The following is a 24,079-nucleotide window of genomic DNA, read 5'->3' as shown; positions in this document are numbered from 1 at the left end:
TAAAGTTTATTTAAGGTTAAAGGAATACATACACATACTTGTAAAGGGACATACAGACAGCAGCAACAACATACTATACAAACAAAAAAAGAAACATAAGAAAAAGAAAAAGAAAAGGTACTACCCATTGTAATAGTGTCAAGAGATACGTTCATATTCATATACATACAACCAACCTCATATATAGATATATATACATACAGTATATACATATGTCTATATCTACACGTGCATTCATATACATATCCACTTAGACACATTTATTCGCTTACACAATTATCTATTCTTTTAAACAGACAAAAAAAGGCATATTTACATCACTTTAGTTGACATTTATCAACATTATTTATTTATTAATTTTGTTTAACTCCAATCCTCACCCCGACTCAAAGTATCCCACCCACACTGAAAAATGATATTCTGTTCTTTATTTCTATTAACATCCTTCTCCAGAACCCACTGATGTTTCAAAAACATTTTGAAACGTTCAGTGTTTAATTGTTGTCTTTTTATAGCTTTAAATATCAAAGCTTTCTTCATCATAATGATGATGTTGTTCAGGTTTTTCCTTTTTCATCATCCCTTAAATCACATCAAACATAATAGATAAAGGACAACTGTAGACTGAGATCCACTTTTCAACTTTAATCCAAAATAATGCAACTTCCTTACAATACCAAAATAAATAATAATAATAATAATAATAAATTGGACTTATATAGCGCCTTTCAGAAACCCAAGGACGCTTTACAAAGGGGGCACACAAAATCATGCTGATAAATAACACAGAGGAGAAATAGCTAAGTAATTAAAAGAGTGATGTGAAGGAAGAGTCAGCTGACATCATAGGCCTTGATGAACAGGTGGTGTTTCAGGTGTTTTTTAAAAGTGTCTAGGGATGAAGCATTTCTTATTTAATTATTATTATTTAAAAAATGAATGTCTGTCTCCTCTTCCTCCCCGAGGGATAATAATTGCAACCTAATTATTTTATTCCCCCAAGAAGCTGACACAGTAAACAAGTGACCTGTTTCCCCCCATCTATCTGCTGATGATAACTCATCAAAGAAACATGGAGCTATAGCTGAGCAGGGCGGGGCTAGTGCGCATGCGCGGTACCTCTTTTTTGTGGCCCTTCTCTTCTTGGTGCTTGTTGCCTGGTCTTCAGGGGACCTTTTCTAACAGTAAATCCAAGGATAGGAAGATATAACCACTCATTTGATATCATCTGTCAGGCTGCACATTGCAAACCTTGCTTACTATCGACAGAAATAGTCAGATATCAGTCAGGGCGTCGACTGGCCACCACAGCAGAGAGCATCCATTCATCCTTTCATTGGAGCAGCTGAGGTGTTCAGTGCAGCTAAGCTAAGAGGCAGCAAAGGGGACAAGCTGTGTGCAAAGAGGGATTTTCTGCAAACATGTCGGGTTACCAAGGAAAGAAGAATATTCCACGAATTACAGTGAGTAGTGTTGCATTATTTGGAAAACATATATTGCATTTATGCCTTTGGGTTGTGGTGCTTTTTATGGTGTAATGTGCTGCAGGATTAGCCTGAAAGCTAGCCAACGCTTAGCTTAGCTGTCGTGTCCATTCATTACATACACTGATGCTGTCAACCTGCAGCTTTCAGCTCCACAGACACTGAGAAGAGCCTCCTGGGATGAACAATGATAATCAAGACAGTGGGTTTGAGATTTTTCCTCATGTGGAGTTTAGGTAGTGTTTTTCCTATGCAATGCAATTTATTGCTCCTTTAGCTGATATTAGTAGCTGCTATAGCTCTCCTCCTCAGCCTCCCTGTCAGCATCCTGCATGCAGGCAAATCAGATATGTCAAATATCCAATTTCTAACACAGAATCAGGGTTGAATAACCCAATCATAGCTGCAGCATTGATGATTTAATCCTCCACAAAAAGACTGAAGAGGGCAAGATTGTGAGAGGATGGAGGATGAAAGATGCCAGAGAAGGAACCTGCATGCAGGATGCTGACAGGGAGGCTGAGGAGGAGAGCTATGGTAGCTACTAATGGCAGCTAAAGAAGCAATAAATAAATGCATTGCATAGAAAAATACTACCTAAGCTCCACATGAGGAAAGGCCCTTTAATACTGTGCTTTCTGGTTGGAAAGATGCACCACAAAAAGCAAATCAGACATGTCAAATTTCCAATTTCTAACATAGAATCAGGGTTAAATAACCCAACTATAGCTGCAGCATTGATGATTTAATCCTCCAAAAAAAAGACAGAAGAGGGCAAGATTGTGAGAGGATGGAGGATGAAAGATGCCAGAGAAGGAACCTGCACCCTTTTGTGGTGCATCTTTCCAACCAGAAAGCACAGTATTAAAGGGCCTTTCCTCATGTGGAGCCTAGGTAGTGTTTTTCTATGCAATGCATTTATTTATGGCTCCTTTAGCTGCCATTGGTAGCTGCTATAGCTCTCCTCCTCAGTCTCCCTGTTAGCATCCTGCATGCAGGGTGCAGGTTCCTTCTCTGGCATCTTTCATCCTTCTCATCCTCTCACAATCTTGCCCTCTTCAGTCATTTTTTGGAGGATTAAATCATCAATGCTGCAGCTATGGTTGGGTTATTTAACCCTTATTCTGTGTTAGAAATTGGGAATTTGACATGTCTGATTTGCTTTTGTGGTGCATCTTTCCAACCAGAAAGCACAGTATTAAAGGGCCTTTCCTCATGTGGAGCTTAGGTAGTGCTTTTCTATGCAATTTAATGTATTGCCCCTTTAGCTGGCATTAGAAGCTGCTATAACTCTCCTCCTCAGTCTCCCTGTCAGCATCCCTGCAGGGTGTGCAGGGTGTAGGTTTCCTTCTCTGGCATCTTTCATCCTCCATCCTCTGACAATTTTGCCCTCTTCAGTCTTTTTTTAGAGGATTAAATCATCAATGCTGCATCTATGGTTGGGTTATTTAACCCTAGCTCTCAGTCTCCCTGTCAGCATCCCTGCAGGGTGTGCAGGGGTGTAGTTAACAGGTTTCTTCTCTGGCATCTTCCATCCTCCATCCTCTGACAATCTTACAGCACAGTATTAAAGGGCCTACAGTAAAGGATGCCGTGATAGTTGAAAGAAGTAAAACCTCTTTTGTAAAAGTAGGTCATTGGACAGCACCCATCCAAAACCTTTTTTTTTTTTTCCCCCTAAGCTTTCATCATGCAGCTGTGGTAGCCCGTGTGTGCTGATGCATATAGACACAGCGCATACACATAAGTTTGATTATTTAATAGCACCAGACTGTCTTGTGAAATGTATTGGCTCGGTTGTCAGGTCTTAAACCTAGACAGCCCTGACATCCCAGACACTACATGCACGCATGCAGAGCTCCCCAGACACCACTTATTAGTTTGGAATAAAGCAGATAGTTTCACTCCTCAGAGCTTCCAACAAAACACCAAAATTAGGCTTTGTCCCTGAACAACAGTAACTGAATTCATTCAAACATACAGTCGTATCTAGCGCCACCATAGTACCACCACACAGTCAGTTTATCGGTTAGCACAATGATAGAAACATAGTCATTATTTTGAGGATTGATTCATTTTATTAGTCAATTTAAACAATATAGTCATAATGAGCATACTTCTCTCTTGTTTCTTATTATTTTTTATAATAAGACTGATAGCCATTCATTCATCGACATATGTTTTATTGAACATTTAAACAAAATAGTAAAAAATAGTAGAAAAATACACAAACTGAGCCATACATTGATGCAATAATGATGATAATGCTGTAAAAGCCACACATATTCTATTAATCGTGATCATAAGTGCACTGTCTCATGTTTATTAACTGCTTGCTTGTTAATCTTTTGTTGTATTACATGAAATAATGTTTTATTCATGCAGATTGTTTAGTTGGTCCACTTCATCTGTAACATACACTCAGTTGCCAGTTGTATTAGATACACATACCTAGCTAAAACTAATGCAGTCTGATAATAATAATAATAGTCCTGCGATAAATTCTACCTTCATGAAGGTTGTAATATTAAAGAGGTGTTTATACAACTGTATTTTCCTTTTGGAGGATGTAGTTTGTGGTGCAACTGAATTGAATTGCATTATACTGATGGTGTTTCTATTATTTTGTCTACCCCATTTATATAATTGAGTTTTTTACAGCATAGAAGTGCATATATAATATATATATATTTTTTTTACATAATGAAAAATTTATTTTGGGAGTTCACAATGAAAGCCATTTTGGACTAAGACATAACATATCAGTGCGCCTGTCACAGAGAGAGGACATAGGTTATATGACCCACTTACATGAGAGTTATGGGCTCATGTCAATACGGGCATGACTTGCATACCTAATGCATCCCCACTGTCCGTTTCCATCCACTCTGGACTTTATAAACTGAGTGTTTCCTGCTGTGAGGTTGGCAGTAAACCACTTTTGTCTTCATTAGCTCTCCCGACTGTCCTCAGAGACCCCTGGATGCCTGCAGAGGAGAAGTAGGCCAGCCTAGTACGCTCTCCTTTCATCGCATACAGGTCGAGTTAATTGTGCCACTCAAGAGTTTGTGCTCTTACTCGAGGGGTTTGATCAAGACTGGCTCCCTCCCTTCAAATGAGGTGTATATTATGTGTGAACAGGATATCCCTAGTCATAGTTTCCACAGGATGACGGTATGGATTGATCTATGGTTTGTATGAGCGATGTGGCGAACTATTAGCAACTTCAGCAGCATTTTTTTCTGCTTCAAGAAAAGTCTAAGGAAATACATTGAGCTAAATGACTCACTGAAGTTGTGCCAAGGTTATTTCCTATTTAAATAAGCCATTTGTCTTTGAAATCGGTCAAATTTAATGTTGAATTATGGAATAGATGGATTAACAGAGATGATTTCTTGCTCTTTTACTCAGCAGGAGGCTAGATCATTTTGTGGTTTATGGATAATGTGAAATTCTGTCTCCTCCTTTTCAGAGTGACCGTCTCCTCATCAAAGGAGCAAAGATAGTGAACGATGATCAGTCATTCTTGGCTGATATCTACATGGAGGATGGAGTCATCAAGTAAGTTTTGATTTGAAGATTAACGGTACCCATTAACAGAATGAAATATTTCATTGTATCTTCAAGGGGGCCGCCTGTTACTTTGATTCTTTGTCTCAGTTTGATCATGTTTCCTTCATTCATTTCTGTGTCTTTCCTTTCATTTGTCTTCAGGCAACTAGGCGACAACCTCATCGTTCCCGGGGGAGTTAAGATCATAGAGGCTCATGGGAGAATGGTGATGCCTGGGGGTATTGACGTGCACACCCGATTCCAGATGCCCGACCGAGGCATGGTGGCAGCGGACGACTTCTACCAGGGCACCAAGGCGGCCTTGGCTGGAGGGACCACTATGATCAGTATGTTTTATATCACACACTGGTTTTCAACCACCTTTAAAGCACAGTGACACTGTTTCTGGTATTATAACATTGCAGATGCGCATGCCGTCAAGCGTATGATTTGATTATGCAGTCTGCTTGTGTGCACATTAAATCCAACCTGCTTGTTTGTGTTTTTATAGTCGACCACGTGGTGCCGGAGCCTGGCGTCAGCCTGGTCGCAGCTTTCAAACAGTGGAGGGAGTGGGCTGACAGCAAGTCCTGCTGCGACTACTCTCTGCATGTGGACATCACTGAGTGGAACACAGGCACTCAGGAAGAGATGGAGACTCTAGTGAAGGATCATGGTATGCAGTCAGACTAAAAATCACCGACTTACCCGCCACTTTCGCTGCTACAGAAGTGTTTCTCAGGCATTATAAGGGGGGATATTAGTCAACCACTTTTCACAGACCATAAAACAGTAACTAAATGTTTCTGCTTTGTAATTTTGATCCTTTTGATTTTACTTTTCTCCTTCGCTCTGGGTTTTTCCCTCTTTTGCTCTCTTTATTCCACCTTTTGGCTGTCTTCTCTCATAAGTTTTCTATCTTCAGGTGTCAACTCTTTCCTGGTCTATTTGGCTTATAAGGATGTTTTCCAACTTTCTGACTCTGAGGTATGCTCGGCTTCTGATTGATATTAGCGAGCTCTACAGCTGTCTGTCATAAGCATATGCTTTTGATGCTGTTAGATATCTTTGGGCTAGACGACTGCCCTACGAGCTGACCTGTCTGTATCATTTTCTTTTAGATCTACGAGGTCTTCAGTGTCATCAGAGACCTTGGAGCCATTGCACAGGTGCATGCTGAGAATGGAGACATCATTGCAGAGGTAACAGAACTGCGGATAAAGTCTGTCACGTCTCAGCTGTAAGGAGTGTGATGGAAATTTTCATATCTGCTGTACACACTTCAAGACCCCCGAGGAGTAGGACAAGTTACCATGTACCTTTAGAGAATCTCAGGGCCTCACATCTAGCAGACCTTGTCACCATAAGTAAGCATTAAAACAGTGACCCGACAGTTCTGTCTTCTGACAGATAACCTCTGTAAACAACAGACGGCTGAAGTACTTGCTCAATGTCAGGGGACCGGTCATGACAAGACCGATGAGATGTCTTGTGATGATCTGTTGTCTGTGAAGAGGCTGTTCTGTGCTGACTTAAGGATAATGATTCACTTTACTATCTTTCCATGACTCTGCACTTATCTGTGTGTTACGTATTAGTATCCATCTGCAGATGCTTTTTATTAAATTTACTTGAAAGACAAGTTGTGACCTTGGCTTGTGTCTTGTTTTAACAGAAACTGCCACCACAGCAGTGATTGCCATTTTGGATTATAATGTTCTTGTGTGGATTTTATTTTTAGGAGCAGAGACGTATTCTCGAGCTGGGCATCTCTGGCCCCGAAGGCCACGTGCTTAGCCGCCCAGAGGAGGTAAGACGGAGGACTGACTTCTCAATAACTGTAGCCAGAAGAGAAATGGTTTTGTGTTAATGTACTTTTAAAATCAAAAACCCAGGATACAGTATAGGCTACTGATGAATGTGACTTTGTGTGTCTGCAGGTGGAGGCCGAGGCAGTCAATCGCTCCGTCACCATAGCCAATCAGACCAACTGTCCCCTCTACATCACCAAGGTGATGAGCAAGAGTGCTGCTGATGTCATTGCTCTCGCCAGGAAAAGGGGTAAGAAGAGATGTTTTAAACTTTTTCTTTAGTACATCTGTATCTTTGTCTGTCTGGCTCCCACTTTTTTTCTTGCGCTGACATCATCCTGTCTACTCCTGTAGGTGCCGTGGTTTACGGAGAGCCCATATCTGCCAGCTTGGGCACAGATGGTACCCATTACTGGAGCAAGAACTGGGCCAAGGCAGCAACCTATGTCACCTCTCCACCGCTCAGTCCCGATCCCACCACCCCGGACTACCTTAACTCTCTGTTGTCATGGTAGGTGCTCTGTGTCAGGACCTAACGACAGCTGGAGAACAATTTGACATGTGTCACTGCTGTGTGCTGCAATTTATTTTTACCCAGCTATATATATATATATATATATTCTTAGTCTTCTTGCTTTCTTTCTTTCCTAGTGGGGACTTGCAGGTGACTGGTAGTGCTCACTGCACTTTCCACACTTCTCAGCGTGCAATAGGCAAAGATAACTTCACCCTAATCCCAGAGGGCACCAACGGCACCGAGGAGAGGATGTCCCTGATCTGGGACAAATGTGTGGTGAGCTCGATGCGACCCACTTTTCACGCATTCCTAAAAAATCCTATCACAAAGCCCTCGAGAGCAAATTACCTTGTAATCCTTTGAACATGTTGAGATGCATGTATGTGATGTTGTTGTCCTAAAAGGTGACTGGCAAGATGGATGAGAACCAGTTTGTGGCGGTGACCAGCACGAACGCAGCCAAGATCTTCAACCTGTTCCCCCGCAAGGGCCGCATCGCCGTGGGGTCTGATGCTGACTTGGTGCTGTGGGACCCAGACGTCACTAAGATCATCTCAGCTAAGAGCCACAACCTGGTCAGATGGTTACTTTGCCTGTCTCGATTCTCATTCACAATGTCTTAAATCATTTATGTGTCCTAGAGATGTTGAGACCTTATATTTAAGATTGTTCGTGGTGGCCTGCAATGCACCTTGTGTTTTATATAACATGCTAAAGCAGCTATGAACAGAGTTGCAGTGGCTTTAAAAGGTAACTTCTGCAGGGTCAACAATGGGAGCACACAATCTGGGTGAAAATTAGCTTTAAGAATACTATTTACAGTGCAAACACTGTAGTTTAACCAGTTAAAAAAAAAGGTAAACTTACTCAGGGTTCAAACCTCAAAGGGCTAGAACCCTATTGAGTTTGTGCTGTTTTTTTAATTTATTTTATTTTTGCCACCTGTGAGATGGAATGAGCTAGAAACATGAAACTTGGCCAAGTAACTGGATATGATGTGCAAATGCTTCCCAAGAAATATAATCCCAATTGGCCACATGGTGGTGCTATAATTAATGACCCAAAACATGATTTTGGAAAGGCCACCTGAGTCCGATTGACTTGAAATTTGACACACTTCTACATCTCAATGTGCTCTACAAAAAAAGCTTCTTGGTCTATTGAGGCCATCTTGATGGATATTTTGCTAATTTGCATAATCTGAAAAACAGTAATATAAATACAACTTTTTGGATTTCGACTCTATCAACACCAAATTATGTATTCAGTCTTGTGGGACTGAGATACACATTTCTATTATAAATGAGTACATTTCGTCGAAAAACATGGCCTCTATCAACTTTGCAAAGGGCGGGGCTCAGCAGGAAACGAGACAAAACTCAAGTTGTTTTTGAGTAATCCTGATTAAACTCGATGGAAACATATTGTACTAAGACCTGAACGCACATACAGAGTGTCGTTAAAATCCGATAAAGTTGGACGAATTGGTGGGACTTTGAGCGTGTAATTCTTAAAATGCTGTATCCATTGTAATGATGAAACACGTGTGTGATTGGTCTCACTCCTTAAACGAGGATTAAACTAGCCAAAGTGACATTGCTCAGCTTTGTATAGTCCGAAAACTGCTTAATCTGCTGGCAGCTTTCATTTTGGAAATTGAGCTGCTTCTTCCTGTTGACCTAGAAATGGTTTGAACCCGGGATTGACGCTTGCGGCTATATTTTATTTATTATTATTATGTAATGTAACAGTATCCCGTGGGAGCAGGTAAAACAACAATTTCCAGATGACCTGCTACATGATATCCAAGTCTTCTTCTTTATTTATCATAGTTATCTAGAAGAAAAACATGTATCAGAAAAAAACTGTTGGGGTATAAAACTGCATTATTCATGCTTGTAATTGGGCACACAATGCCTACCATCGACTCTGTGTTTTCGTTGTCTCCTGATCAAATCTCTTCTTTTCCCAGGCTGTGGAGTACAACATCTTTGAGGGCACAGAAGTGCGCGGAGGTCCTGTGGTGGTGATCAGCCAGGGCAAGATTGTATTGGAGGAGGACAGCCTCCACCCCACGGAGGGCTGCGGGCGCTACATCAGCCGCAAACCCTTCTCTGACCACGTTTACAAGAGGATAAAGGCTCGCAGCAGGGTGAGTTCTGATCGCAGGTAGTCGCACCTCTGAGCAGGCGCTAGGCGGTGGCTGGTGGACTACACAGCTTGTGGTCTGATGAACTGGCCTGTATGTTTTAGCTCACAGAGCTGCGCGGAGTGCCCAGGGGCCAGTACGACGGGCCGGTGTGTGAGGTGACTGTGACTCCCAAGGTGATGTCCACAGTCTCCTCAGTGAAGACTTCCCCTGCCAAGCAGCAGCAGCAACAGCAGCAGCAGCAGCAGCAGATCACCCCTCAGCCAATGCGCAACCTTCACCAGTCTGGCTTCAGTCTGTCTGGTGAGTGGAAACACACATTTCCTTCCGGACAGTTGGCCTTGTTAACAACAATAAGTTATACAGCATTATATCTTGATTTCTTTTTTTAGGTGCCCAAGTTGATGACAACATTCCTCGTCGCAACACTCAACGCATCGTGGCTCCCCCTGGCGGAAAAGCCAACATCACCAACCTCGGCTAAGCTCTTTCCTCCACAGAGCCGGGGGTGCAGCCCAACACGGGACCAGAGGTCACTCTCACTGCTGTCGCATCACACCTGGTCACCTCCGTCTCCCTCTGCACCCCACCCACAAACACTTCATCCATTCTTATTCACACACTACCACGATGTCACTTCATGCAAAAAAAAAAGAAAAGAAAGCACTATTCCATTTTGTTTCATCTTTCCTGCCATATTCCATTAACAAGGAAGGGATCAAGTGAATTGAAGCAGCCTTTTTGCTGTTTTTAAGCTCAGTTTGATTATTGATGACGTTAATTTGTTTACATTTTTTTTGTATAATTTTTGCTGTACATGTTTGAGCTGTTTAGTTGTCCTCTTGGCTCAGAAAGTTGACAGAAAAAGAAGCGGTCAGTGTCATGAGGCGGGCATTTTTAGAAACTGCAGGTGTTTACAAATTTTTCTTAATGCGCCGTACATTTCCCAAATAGAAGTTAGAAAGCGCTGGTGGTCGTGTTACTGTGCCACCTTCAGGTGAAAGTAAAGCCGTTTTCCATGTTGTAACAGTTTTACACTGTAAGATTGCTGTTTTAGCCACAAAAAAAATTCTAAATACTAACCATGAAAGATGAGATTGTAGAATATGGATTCTGCATCTCATAACACCTAATTGTATCTTAATATTGCAGTATTTGATTTGTTGTGTAGGTACTGTATACAGCAGAACAGTTCACTTTGGTCTTCCGTTTGTGTTATAGTTGAACTTTCTTCACTTTTTTAAAATTGATGTTTTTTATCACGTTAAGTCATTCTGGAAAGCGCCGACTGCACTGAAAGGAAGAGAAAGGGTATTTTTGAGTTAAAGCACTCATTCAACGACTGGCACATAACATTTAGTCTGAGAAACATGAACCTTTTCCCTCATTTCACCACTAATTATTTTGCCTCATGTTTGTTAAAAGGCTGTCAGGGCAACAAGCTTCCAATAATCAGACCAGTATATATTGTTGAGGATACAGACAGACACTTAGGAGAAGCTAGATGGGAGGTTTCCCCGACAACCTCTCTGCACCCGGTGCTATATGACCATTGCTGTATATGTGCAGATGATGTCCTCGCCCACACAGCACTCACCATTCATCTACCCAGTTTTGACAGAGTTTGTTTTGCACCTGTAACAATCCAAATGATAAAAAAAAAATGTACGTGAGCTTGCAACTTTTTATTTGTGTTGGATATGTCTGTATGTTTAGGATACTACTTGCCTGCCTGTTCTGTAAGATATTGACAGCACACTGTATCTATGAAGGCTCTTCAAAGAACCAGGATCTTTGAGACCTGATGAAAAATGCTTCAGTATGTATATGAAACCCTTCACAGTGTGTTGATGATGTTCTCGGTGTTAGTGTCGTGAATGAAATTATCAGATATCCAGTTTTCTCCTCTCTTACCTGCCCAACGCTGTCGACACCAGATCCACTCGAGGTAGTTCCTGTATTCACCAAACCTCAGTTTCACGGCACTGTATGCGGCCATACTGTAAAACACTGGATAATTTCTTCCTCATTGCCTTGTCAAGTGTAGGTTTTGTATGCCAAGCTATAATGTGAAGTGATTTACATTTTGGGGGAAGTGTCTTGGTGATGGTTATTGAGTTGTGATGTTGAGCACTGTTGTTGCCCCTCTCCCAGCAAGTGTGATACTCTCTCGGTCATGTATGTTTTGTAGGATACCAGGGTTTTTGGGGGGGAAATCATCGGTCGTGTCAGCATTCGACCCTATCTGTGTTGACTTCAGTGGATTAAAATAATAAAATTAAAGTTATGGTACTGACTTTTTATTATTATATATATATGAACAAGTTAACCATACAGAATCTAAATGAAACACCTATAATTTATTGATAATTTCATAGTAACTATTCCTGGAAATAACTATTTGGTAATTATTATGGGGAACAAAGGGCTAATATTCATAAACATTTAGATTTAGTTAATTTTACATGTTTGCTCGTTCAGCTGACCTACTGCACAATGATGATGAAAGTACATTTACTCAAGTACTGTACATAAGTACAGTTCTGAGGGACTTGTACTTGTGTATTTTCCATGTTCCTCTACTCCTCTACATTTCATTTCATTTATCTGACAGCTGTAGATACTGTTTTTTGCAGTTTGAGATTTTACAAATACAACATTTGATGACCTTATAAAATACAATGTATTGTTATAGTACTATAATGCTTGTATCCAGTAGTTAAACTTTAGAAATTAAATATATTTGCACGTTTAGAAATTTAAGATTTTTCAATGTAAGGTGTAGATCTAAATTCTAACTTTTTTTGTGGAAAAAAACATCAGACACAAATAGATATATCTTAATATTTTTGTTCTTTAATGCGCATAGGGCTAATTTTTGGGAGTTTTAAGTAAAGGCTCTGAATCTTCCTTCCACTCCTGATTAAAAAATCATATGAGCAATTAATTGTAAATGAATTAATTAGAAGTGTACCAACTGAGCACTGTCTCCAGTGTCCTTATAATAAAAATGCAATCCTTTCCAGGAACCTTCTTAAGAATGTACAGACATAAAAAAAAAACTAAAACTATTTGACATATAAATATCAATTTCAAACTTTGGAAATCAGCTATTTGGTTGAGTCACACCACATCCCAGCAGTGGATGGAATAACTGCAGCGAGGCATTGAGACACTAGGTGGAGGCACAGACAGCTTCAGAGCAGCATTATGTTGTTTGACACTTCACCCACAGGGAGCTTGCCTGTAATAAATGAACTGAGCAAGACAACGTCACAGTGAAATGCCCACATCAGCTTCAGCTGAATGACTAGTGAAGTCCCCACCGGCTGTTTGACAGTTGTCCAATTAGGACTTAACATGATGAGCGCACTGATTAAAACAGCAGAGGGGAATCCTGTAATGTCGACATCTTCACAGCCGAGAGAGAAAACAAAAAGCATCATGAAGACTTTAAGCCCTCCTGGGAAAAGTGTGCAAACATGAGTCACCAGCAGTACTTTTCAATCCACTGAGACCCAGACACCACCATTATGACTCCAGAACTGATTTGTCATCACTACAATTACATCGTCACGAGCATTAATATAGAACTATAAGCATTCGTGATTAATTTTATTCCCCTTTAGAGTCAATGATTGTGAGCTTAATGATTCATCGCCTATCAGAATATTAAAAGAATACTGAGGGAATATACACTCATTGATCATTTTTTACCAAGAATACATTTACTGGTGAAACACATGGGGGGTGTTCTTGCTCTGTTCAAGTCTATATCTGACCCCTGCGAGGCTGCAGATCTAATTATGGTATTCATTACAGCTATTGCATTTGAAAGGTGATATATCTTTATAAAGCGTGGCACACAGGTATTCATAGGCTGAGGTTTTGTTCGTAATGCCACCACAGAGAAAGAGAGAGACAATAGAGTGAGTGGTGAATTAGGCCATCTGTACCATCTGTAGTTTATTGCTGCGGTTGGTGGCTTCCCCTCCTAATGGCATCTGTGCAGAGGTGGTGTGATTTACGGGTTCACAGACATGCCAGTCAATGACAACGCGGACACAGACAAGCACTCTCGCTGCATCGCCGGTTGCCTCCCCTGTGGGAAAGCAGTCGACTCTACTCCTACTGCACTTAACACGCGACTGCTTCTCTTCCCTCCTCGCACTCGCAGTAGGAGTACATCTTGGTACTAGAGGAGGAGGAGATAAATCAATAGAGTTGGCATGGTTTGCCCTTTGATGCCTCTGCGTAAACAGAGAGACGCTTTGCAGTCTTCAACACACAGTCAGTTTTGAACCTTCGCACTGGTAAACAGCACCCACACTCTTACGAAGGTCGAGATAAAGACTTTGCATGTGGGTGGCAACTAAAAAAAGTACCGAAACAAGCCTGAGAGAAGAATGTCTGAGACTATGTATGACTGAACTTGACATCTCTAAATCTGGTGGATTTTTTTAAGAGGCTTGTGGGCCGGTCAGGATTGAGGTCAGCAACCACAAGGTCAGTTAAAATTCCACAGAAGTATATTAAGACATCCATTTGGCACTGCTCGGAGGTACATGAATTTGTAGGAATGTGGATAGATGAGCTGGACGGTTTCAGGGGCTATGTATTCAGTGAATCATCCAAAAAAAACACAACAAAATGTCCTCATGAATCCCTTCGTAGGAATATGTCATACAAATTTATTGTAATGTGACATGGGAGTACGCGAGGTCCCTCGGTTTTTACTGTGTACGGAGCAGTACACAAACAACATTTTGACATTAACAGGAATAGCATTAGGCAAACCTCGGAGACAACAGGAGCACCACTGACCAGCATTTTTGAAACATTTGGTAAAATCATGCAATATATAAAACTTTCCCGCTTACATTTTTATACACTGCTCTTCTGTCATATAAAATATGTAAACATTTTGTAATCTGTACTTGCAGGACCTTTTTTCAAACACTTCTTTCTACAAAATTTGCTTTATTTTCATCTCTCCCATGCTGTATTCTGCGGTAGTTAGTGTTTAGAAAGCTAAAAAGCCATCTTCTTAAAGGGGTAAAATAAAGTGCATGATAAATATAGATATTTATTTTTCTTACATCCAGGAATGATCACAAAATGAAACGGAGACTTTATATTTTAAATTTCAAAGCAGCCACCATTCCAACACAGCTCATCCAACAGAGCAAAAGTAGATATATTATCATCTGTGACCTTGAAAGGAGAGTCATGACTAATGGATGAAGGATTATAGTGGCTATACAGGCTCTCCTTTTTCTGACAGGGACAGTTGGTGGATTTTAATGGTGGGAAGGTTTCCGACAGGAGGTGGCTGGGCGCACTCTGACTCCTGCGGGGGAGTCCCACTACTGAGGACGCAGCAGCAGGTCCGACGGAAGCTTTTACTGCAGAGTTTGGCCACTTTGTCCCTGCTCGTCTCTGCCGGTCCAGATTCGCCCGTGGGGCCTCCAGTAAAGGGCCTCCACTCCCTGCTGTCCCTGGAGGACGGGGTTCTGGACAGGGCCATGGAGGAGGAAGCGCTTAGCCGACAGGGAGCCCCCCTGCTGTCCAGTCCCAGAGTGAGGGGCTGGCCGTGACCCTGTGCTTGACACTGTCCTGCACTCAGATGATGATGTTGATGGTGTGGTCTGGGGTTCTTTCTCAGACAGTGAACTCCGAGTAAACTCTGGAAGGCTTTCTTAAACTCCTGGTTGGAGCACGGGTAGATTATGGGGTTGATGCAGCTGTTGAAGTAACCGAGCCAGAAGGTGATCTTGAAGACGGTGTCCGAAGGTCTGTATGCGGGAAAGATGGAGCCTGTAGGCATACAAGGGTTTACGTCAACACTACAACAGAAGGAATGACAATATCCAAACTGAACTGAAAGAGTCATGATACGATACGATACGATACGATACGATACGATACGACACGACACGACATGATATGACACGACATGATACGACACGATATGATATGACATGATACGAAACGATACGATACGATACGATACGATACGATACGATACGATACGATACGATACGACACGACACGACATGATACGACACGATATGATACGAAGCGATGCGATGCGATGCGATGCGATGCGATGCGATGCGATGCGATGCGATGCGATGCAATGCGATACGATACGATACGATACGATATCAAATCATATCGTATCGAATCGTAGACGCAGGTGTGTGTCAACAAAAAAATTAGAACACCCATCCAACAATTATTAAGATATTTCAGTCTGGACCAAAGTGGTAAACTGACCGAACAACACATTAACACATGGCCTGCAACAACTGAGAGAAACATATAATTGCTATGATTTACATCCTCTTAATTTGACTAATAGTGTAATGTAGTTCCGACTAAAAAAAAAACCTCCCTACTTTCCATTAAGGTGATGGATTTTATTCAAATTGGCAGCATAAATTGTGCTGCTTGTGATTCACAGCAGAAAGCGTGAGTGGGATCCTAAATGAAGAAGCTGAGAAAGTGGCTTAACTGGCACATTATATGCAGTCCTGTTAGTCACTGTAAATATGACTCTTCACATATCCAGTGACTACATTAGATTAATTAAATCTATCTACTGTATCTATCTATCTACTGTATCTATCTATCTATCTATCTATCTACTGTATCTATCTCTCTATTTCTCTATCTCTCTATCTATCTATCTATCTATCTATCTATCTATCTATCCATCTATCCCATAGAGGTAAGGGGAGAAACTGTCTTGTGAAATGCTTTATTGGATGGGCTGTTACAGACGGTTAAACGTGGGTTGTTGACAAATGAGACCGTGATATAGAGATGGATAGAAAGAAGAGGTGGAAAGAGCCTGAGAGAAAATTATTTTCAGCCTGGCTCCAGCTCATACGTTTTATCCCCAGCTGTGACAAAAAGAACAATTCTTTTATTACATTGAAGACCTACTAGAAAAACAAGAAGGGTATTGCAGCTGTTTGATAAACATATTGTTGTCCAAAATCAATAAAACATCGCTGGCTGTTGTTCGTATGAAAACTGTTGCTGTCAATTAAAGCACAACGTGTTTTGGGTTGACAAATTTCTATGACAGCTTGGCTGACGAACCCTATGAAGAACTGTTGGATGTCCTGCAAAATGCTGTGTGGTCTGTCTATTAAAAAGACATGTGTGAAATAAGACTTACAGTTTTTCTCATTGACTTTTGCTTTTTTTTTCAAAACAGTAAGTTCAAATCTCTTACCAATTAGTTTGTTGTTCACAATAGATTATAATTTCTCATTCATTCAAGCAAATTGCATGTGTTTTGGCACATGTGCAAAAGAGTAAGCACAATAATCACTTGCACATGTATATAACTTTACATGAAAGATCAAAGGTGAATTTTCTGTTCACAGTACATGTAACACATTGTTACATGTGCTGTATACATACAAATGTACAAATCCTTTTTCTGTGCACTACAGTAGGCCTATTGACTTTCAGTAAACTTTGACCTCTGTGGAATGTAATCTAAACAGCTCAGTGCGATACACGACAGCATCCAGCTGGATATAACTGGCATTGTTGTGCAGTACAGTAAGCAGTCATTGTCAAAAAAAATTAGATCAAAACAGAGATTTGTATATAAGAAACATTTCCAAGGTTGATGGTGAAAAAAACATTTTGACCAGTACGGCTCACACGATAACAAAACAACTTTTCATTTTGGTGGTGTTGGCCAACTTACTGACACAATAACTAGGTTTAGAGGCATGAATGAAGTGTTTTGGGTGAGTTACTACCTTTTGCAGACATGCAATAGAGTTGTGATGTCCCATCAAATCGTTGTGACAACTGCACTTAAAGTTTAGAGAAAGTTAAGACTCTTTTGAAAAATTTGCCAAAGCGAATGAGAAAACCTGTATTTGACTTTTGGCCACTCTTGGGTAGCAGAACAAAACACTACATGGAAATATTTCCACCTAATAGTTGTTGTGGTGAACGTGTTAGCAAACAGTTTTCTTTTTTATTCATATTATATATTTTTATCATATTCTATTTATTTTCTATTTACACGTAATAAAGATCCTTATTTTATTTGACTTTTTCCTCATCACTGATTGGCTCTTGTTTTCACCCTTTGACACCCCTCATTAACCTGATTAAGTTCACCTGATCACTCCTTATTTAAAGATTGCACTCCCTTTCACTCCCCTTTTTTCATTTTCACATGAAGTGACAGGCTAGTAAGATGAGTTTCTTATTCTATATGTCAATGTTAGTTTCAGATATACCAGTCCATTTGTGCTCCCTTTAAGTTCATAAATGCAACTACGTGAGTTCTGGAGAAAATCAACTTTGTTCAGATGAAAATTCCTGACTTTTTCCTATGCATTCTGATCAGATGCCCATGATGATGGTCAATTTATCTTTCTGAACCTCCTAATTACAGTTTTTCTCATTCGCTTTGGCTCAATTCTCGAAAGAGGATTATTTCTTTCAAAACGACGACCTCAAATCTCTGAACACTTAGTTTGTTGTTGACAACAGATTAGTTGGGCACCGGTCGAGGCAGATGGCCGCCCACCCTGCAGAGCCTGGTTCTGCTCTAGGTTTCTACCCGTTAAACAGGAAGCTTTTCCATGGCCATAGCGCGTTGCAATGCTCTTGGTGGGATCTCTTGTTGGGTCTCTAAACTATAGAGTACGGTCTAAGACCTGCTCTATATATAAAGCGTCTCGAGATAACTTCTGTTATGATTTGATGCAATATAAAAATAAATTGAATTGAATTGAATTGAATTAGAATTTCTCATTCATTCAAGCAAATTGCACGTGTTTTGGCACGCGTGTGCTAAAGAGTAAGTCTACAATTTGCACAATAACCACTTGCACATGTCTTGCTGATCAAAACTGATGAGTTGACTCTGAAATTGTCGTCCTCTTCTAAACAACTTCTAAACATTCTTTCATCGTTTGAGCCGTCACATGCAAAATGATCCATTCAATTATCAACATCTGTCAGACGTATATTCCATAAATGTCTATGACTTGGTGTTACATAATGTGAGGAGGTACAATTAGGTGTTTTTTACTTGGATGTCATTTTGTGGCAATTTTTCTGTTCACTGTATATACAGTAACTTTACATGAAAGATTACTGTAAAGGGGAATTTTCTGATTACAGTGCATGTAGGCCTAACATATTGCTGTATCAAATCAAAAAAGCTCAGAGTGGTATACAACAGCATTCAGCTAGACAAAACTGACATTCTTGTATCGTACAGTAAGCAGTCAGTGTCAACTAAAAAATAGAACAAAACAGAGATTGACTGCTATGGTGAAAAAACATCTAAACATTTTGACCAGTACGGCTCACACGATGACAAAACAACTTTTCATTTTGGTGGCGTTGGTCAACTTACTGACACAATAACTAGGTTTAGAAGCATGAAGTGTTTTGGGTGAGTTACTACCTTTTGCAGAAATGCAATAGAGTTATGATGTCCCGTCAAACAGTTGTGACGATTGCACTTACAGTTTAGAGAAAGTTAAGACTGTTTCGAAAAATGATCCAAAGCGATTGAGAAAAACTGTAACATCGTACATCCTTCAGATAAAACACTAGCATTCATTTTGAATAGTTTACGTCCACCTGTCTCCACCAACTCCTGAGAGAAATATCTGATATAGCAGCTCCACTATGATCACCAGCTGACTCCATCTGTCTGCTATTTAGTGCTACACATGCAGTGTATAGGCTATAGTGGGGTTGTTAGCTGAAAACAGCTGTGGCCTAAAATGACGTTGATGAGAACAGTAACATTGCAGGCTGTAAAACCAAAATTATCATCTGATAGATGCTGAGCTGCTTAGTAGAGTGGAGGGGAATTGCAGATGTGGGTGATTATTATCTGTGGGTTCGTCCCTATGAGTGACCCCTGTCACATTTGACCCATTGTTCATGTAAAAATGTTGATTAGTGCAGCTTTAAAAAGACACGTAACACCAACTGAAAACCTTTTTTTAATCTCTTTTTAACCCTCCTGCTGTGATGTAACGGTGTACTCCAGGGTGTGTCAGTACACTGTGACATCACTTATTACGTATGGTTACATGTGCAACAGAGCACATTTCTGACACACCTAGAGGTAAACCGTTCAACCACAGGGTGCTGAAACACGGCCTGTTTCTTTTTCTTTTTTAAATAATGACCCAATTAAGTTATTCTTTAAATTAGCAATGGCTTGCTTTACACATCTTTATAGTCCCTGAGAAGGACTTCTGAAATGTCAAGGAGAGAAGAGGATAATCCCCAAACAAACACAGAGCTGAAACAACTCATCTTTTTTTTTGACGTGATCAAATTCCCACGATTAATTTTCCTCAAAATGTTTATTTCAATAAACCAAATCAGACAATCGTGACATATCCAGCTCTACGCGTCAATACCAGACCATTGCCTGCTGATTCACTGATAAATCCTTGTTGTTGTTTCATTGTCCAGAGACTTATGTGGCAGCAGTATGCGGTCAGACGCCAGCATTAGTAAGGGAGCAATGGTAAGCTGAGGCTTTTCCTCATTTCCCAGTCAGGAAAGGAAAAAGCCGAATAGCATCTATATTTACAGGCATGAGAGCATGGAATACATAAAAAACCCAGAGGGATTTGAGGGTTTTGTCACATCTCATATATACTTGGTTCAGATTTCCTTCTCACATTCTCTCCATATTAACACCGGCATGTATAGTTGCAAAGCCGTGTGAATTCCCCTCAAGCTCACTTCCGGGACAGTCGTGAAGGGAACATCAAATAAGGTCTGACATCAATGTGATAGCTTTATCTGTCAGGCCTCTGGACTGGCATTGTGATGAAGTGAGTTGCAGACATAAGGGAGAGAGGAAGGAGCAGAGAAATGACTTCATTCAAAGATCTGTGTCTGAAATATATGTTGGTCTGAAGTGCTGTGCTTTTGCTTACATACAGGGGAGCACTGGAGGCTGTCAGATGTCTAAAAGTTTTATTGCGCCTATTTATAGAACGTCTACCTGGCGGAGTCGAAGCATTTACTACGCTGCTCCAGAGGCCACAAGGCTCGCCTGGATGATAGTAAATTCCGTGTGTGTGCGACCACAGAGGAGCAATTCAATTAACATCATCAGACTCGCCACCAGCACTTAAAAAGCTGTCAGCGGAATGAATCAATGAATGGATCTGTAAAATGAATTAACACACAAGTTAAATAGCTTTCTATAGAAGTGGTCTGACTCATATGTGTGCATATGAGTCAGATGATTAAATAATATATGAATAATATATAAAAAGTCAAACCAGTTGTGCTGTGCATCTTTAAAGGAATCGTGACATTGTGGGAAACATGCATATTGTCTTTGTTACCGAGACGAGAGTTGGATGAGTATACCACTCTCATATCTGTCCGTTCAATATGAATCTGGAGACAGTTAGCCTCTAAAGCTCACTAAGGACTCTAGGAAGTTAGGCTACTGCGCACAGCCAAGAAATAGTTCGTCACACAACCCCCCACAAAACCACAACTTGTTGTTTTTACTAACCAGCTCTAATTAATTTGTGAGAATTAGAAGTGCTGATAGGTGGATTATTTCACCTTTAGAGATAACCAGACTATCTTTTTCCAGTCTTTATGCTAAACTAAGTTAACCCGGTACTGGCTGTAGCTTCATATTTACTGTATTTACTGTCATGAGTCGTATCAATCTACTCATCTAACTCTCAGCAAGAAAGCGAATAAGCTTCTCTCCCAAAATGTTGAATTATTCCTTTAACATTCATCATGTAGCCTAAAGTAATGACTGACGTAAAAGTGATATTGTTATCATATTGATTGTTTCATTAAAGGTGCTGAATTCTAAATTTAGAGCGTTTCCATTGCCTCCACATGGCTCTCAACATGGCGACGGCTGAACCGGTGGCTAGCAGCTAACTGTGGTAACAGCTCGAGCAGTGCAAACAACGGCAACAGTGCTGACAGTGTTAATCTCTGGGGGTGATTGGGGGCCAAAGGTTGGGTGCAGGAAGACATTACTTCACTATATCTTTATCAAATAGTTGTTTGCCGCTTAATGAATTTCTCTGAATTTCAATTGTTGCTTTGCCCAGACAATTGCTACAGAGATCATCTTAAATCACATACAAGATGAACATACTCACCGATGGGTAGCGCCAGGAAAAAGGGCAGCCAGCACAACACGAAGCAGCCGACCACAATGCCCAAGGTCTTGGCGGCCTTCTTCTCACGTGAGAACTTGAGCAGTCGCAGGGCGAAATGTGTGCGGCTGCGCAGCGCCTCGTCCTCTAACACAGTCGTGTTGCCTCTGTGTATCCTGAGTATCACACACTCTGAATCGGACTTCTCTGTTTTTTGGCCCTCCCTGAGGCCCCGGCTCTCCCTGTGCGCTACCACATAAACCCGACAGTACATGGCCAGAATGATGGCCAGAGGGAGGTAGAAAGAGCCCACAGCAGAGAAGATAGCGTAGGCCGGCTCCTCTGTGATCTTGCAGATGGATTCGTCCTCAGGTTCTGGCTCTTTCCAGCCAAACAAAGGTCCAATAGATATGACTATAGACAGCACCCACAGCAGCATCACCGCCAGCAGCGCCCTGTGTTTTGTCATTATGGTTGGGTAGCGAAGAGGGTAACTGACCCCGATGTAGCGGTCAACAGAGATCACGCAGAGGCTCATGATGGAGGCGGTGCAGCAGAGCACATCCACAGCTGCCCAAACATTGCAAAAGGCCCGTCCAAACACCCAACGATCCACAATCTCAAAAATGGCAGAGAAGGGTAATACAGTGGAGCTCAGCAGCAAATCCGCCACCGCCAGATTAACTATGAAATAATGCGTGACTGTCCGCAGGTGTCGATGGCAAACCACCGAGAGGATTACCAGGATGTTTCCCACAATTCCAAACACAATGAAGCCGCCAAGCACCAGGCCTAAAACCACAGCCTTGACCACGTTGAGCTCCGGGACTAAAACCTGGCTGCAGTTGGAGCAGTTTTGCGTCAGAGGAGCTGGGGTCATATTGTCCAGCACAGGAACCATCTGTTCCCAATACTAAGCTGATGTTTCGACACTGTCCCGCGCAGCAAAGGTGGACTGTAACGCTCACCTTTTTTATTTTGTGTCACGAGTAAAGGGACATAAGGGCATTCTCATAAAAACCCATTAGAGTAATGATCACATTAAGTCTGTCTTGTCACAACATCATTTGAATGATGATGCCTCTGGCAAATGAGCCATTACGCCTGGCAATGCATCAAGAAAAATAAAACTACAGGATGCATGCAGAAACACTGAGAGAGAAGTATAATATATGCAGACTACTGTGCTGAAATCAGGTAATCCATCTTGGAAATTTTAGTGATGTTAAAACTGGCTGTGATTATGCAGCTGGTATAAAAACGCTGTTAGAAAAGCACAACAGATGGGATACACATATGGGTGTACACATCTAGAAAAATCTTTGCACGTTCGTTGAACCAAAAAACTGCAGTTTGGGAACAAAAGTCCTTAAAAGTCTTAAAAATTGAGGTCAGAACCCACTTGTTTGGGTAAAATGGTGGGTGAGCAGTAGTTGACATCCAGGCTTTTCCTGTTGAACCCTGCTGCAGATTCAGCTTCAACAGCAACAGTATGCAGCGCCTTTGAAAAGAAAGACAGAAGAATCTGCTTTGAGAAAATTGACACATCCATCACATACAGAAAAAACTCAAACGCATTCATCCATTCTTTTGTGTATTGTTTCATTTTTGCAGGTGTTTTCCGTGTTACGATGACTCAAATGTATCAAGACTGTGCGGCTTTGAGTCACAGTTGCTGTCAAATCAATGTTACCATCGCCTCATCTTTGCACTTTATCGACTATGTGAGGTTGAGGAATAAAGAAGCCGATTTCAGGACCGGTTGCCTTTTCCACAGAATCATCTGGGAACTAAAAACTCTAGATGGCATTGAGCCAAACCAGAATAGCTGGAGAGTCAACAATGCAACAGCCTCAGTCACAAGACCTTATGTGTATTTCAATGCCATTTTGTGGCGCTAATATGATCTTCAACTGACCTACACCAAGAAAAGCCTGGCCTCGTTCTTAATCCGTCCTCTAGACAAATCAATATCACCCTGTGAACTCTTTACCCCTTTATACATTAAATATAAAGCTACAGCCAGCAGGCAATTAACTTAGTTTAGCATAAAGACTGGAAACAGTTAGCCTGGGTCCGTCCAAACGTAACAAAATCTGCCTATTAGAACCTTTGGACGGAGCCATGCTAGCAGTTTCCCCCTGCTTTCAGTCTTTATGCTAAGCTAAGCTAATTGCCTGCTGGCTCTTATAGCCCTGGTCAGTTTTGGTAAACAAACCAGATATAATGTGTTAATTACTAGAGCTGCAAAGATTAATCGATTAATCAAATGGTCAACTATTAATCGCCAACCATTAATCGAATTTGAGTGCTTTTTTTCAGCAAAAAAAATCCAAATTCTCTGATTCCAGCTGCTTAAATGTGAATATTTTCTGGTTTATTTACTCCTCTATGAC

General features: G+C 41.0%; 2 protein-coding genes across 2 annotated transcripts; one reads left to right on the top strand and one right to left on the bottom strand.

Moving 5' to 3' along the window:
• The first annotated feature begins 1,116 nt into the window (after nucleotides 1–1,116).
• dpysl2a (dihydropyrimidinase like 2a) lies at nucleotides 1,117–11,796 on the top strand. Its single transcript, XM_037777474.1, has 14 exons — nucleotides 1,117–1,463; nucleotides 4,957–5,045; nucleotides 5,199–5,383; nucleotides 5,548–5,712; nucleotides 5,962–6,023; nucleotides 6,158–6,238; nucleotides 6,778–6,846; nucleotides 6,977–7,097; nucleotides 7,202–7,358; nucleotides 7,499–7,640; nucleotides 7,769–7,939; nucleotides 9,337–9,516; nucleotides 9,618–9,816; nucleotides 9,906–11,796. Exons 1-14 carry the CDS (start codon nucleotides 1,422–1,424, stop codon nucleotides 9,995–9,997), a joined length of 1,755 nt encoding a protein of 584 aa, XP_037633402.1. The 5' UTR covers nucleotides 1,117–1,421; the 3' UTR covers nucleotides 9,998–11,796.
• Nucleotides 11,797–14,469: 2,673 nt separating this feature from the next.
• adra1aa (adrenoceptor alpha 1Aa) lies at nucleotides 14,470–22,769 on the bottom strand. The gene is made up of 2 exons (XM_037777475.1): nucleotides 21,687–22,769; nucleotides 14,470–15,330 (listed from the first exon to the last, which is right to left on the bottom strand). The coding sequence occupies exons 1-2, from the start codon at nucleotides 22,582–22,584 to the stop codon at nucleotides 14,771–14,773; spliced, it is 1,458 nt and encodes a 485-aa protein (XP_037633403.1). The 5' UTR covers nucleotides 22,585–22,769; the 3' UTR covers nucleotides 14,470–14,770.
• Nucleotides 22,770–24,079: the final 1,310 nt, after the last annotated feature.

Source organism: Sebastes umbrosus, chromosome 8 (assembly GCF_015220745.1).
Source record: "Sebastes umbrosus isolate fSebUmb1 chromosome 8, fSebUmb1.pri, whole genome shotgun sequence".
NCBI classification, from domain to species: Eukaryota; Metazoa; Chordata; class Actinopteri; order Perciformes; family Sebastidae; genus Sebastes; species Sebastes umbrosus.
This window is presented reverse-complemented; position numbering and strand designations above follow the sequence as displayed.

Excerpts from the sequence above, each read along its gene's own strand:
- adra1aa (XM_037777475.1), bottom strand. The coding sequence starts at position 22,584 with ATGGTTCCTGTGCTGGACAATATGACCCCAGCTCCTCTGACGCAAAAC. Across the intron at positions 15,331-21,686 it reads TTTCCTGGCGCTACCCATCG|GCTCCATCTTTCCCGCATAC; the intron begins GTGAGTATGTTC and ends GTATGCCTACAG.
- dpysl2a (XM_037777474.1), top strand. The coding sequence starts at position 1,422 with ATGTCGGGTTACCAAGGAAAGAAGAATATTCCACGAATTACA. Across the intron at positions 6,847-6,976 it reads TGCTTAGCCGCCCAGAGGAG|GTGGAGGCCGAGGCAGTCAA; the intron begins GTAAGACGGAGG and ends GTGTGTCTGCAG. Across the intron at positions 7,641-7,768 it reads TGATCTGGGACAAATGTGTG|GTGACTGGCAAGATGGATGA; the intron begins GTGAGCTCGATG and ends TTGTCCTAAAAG.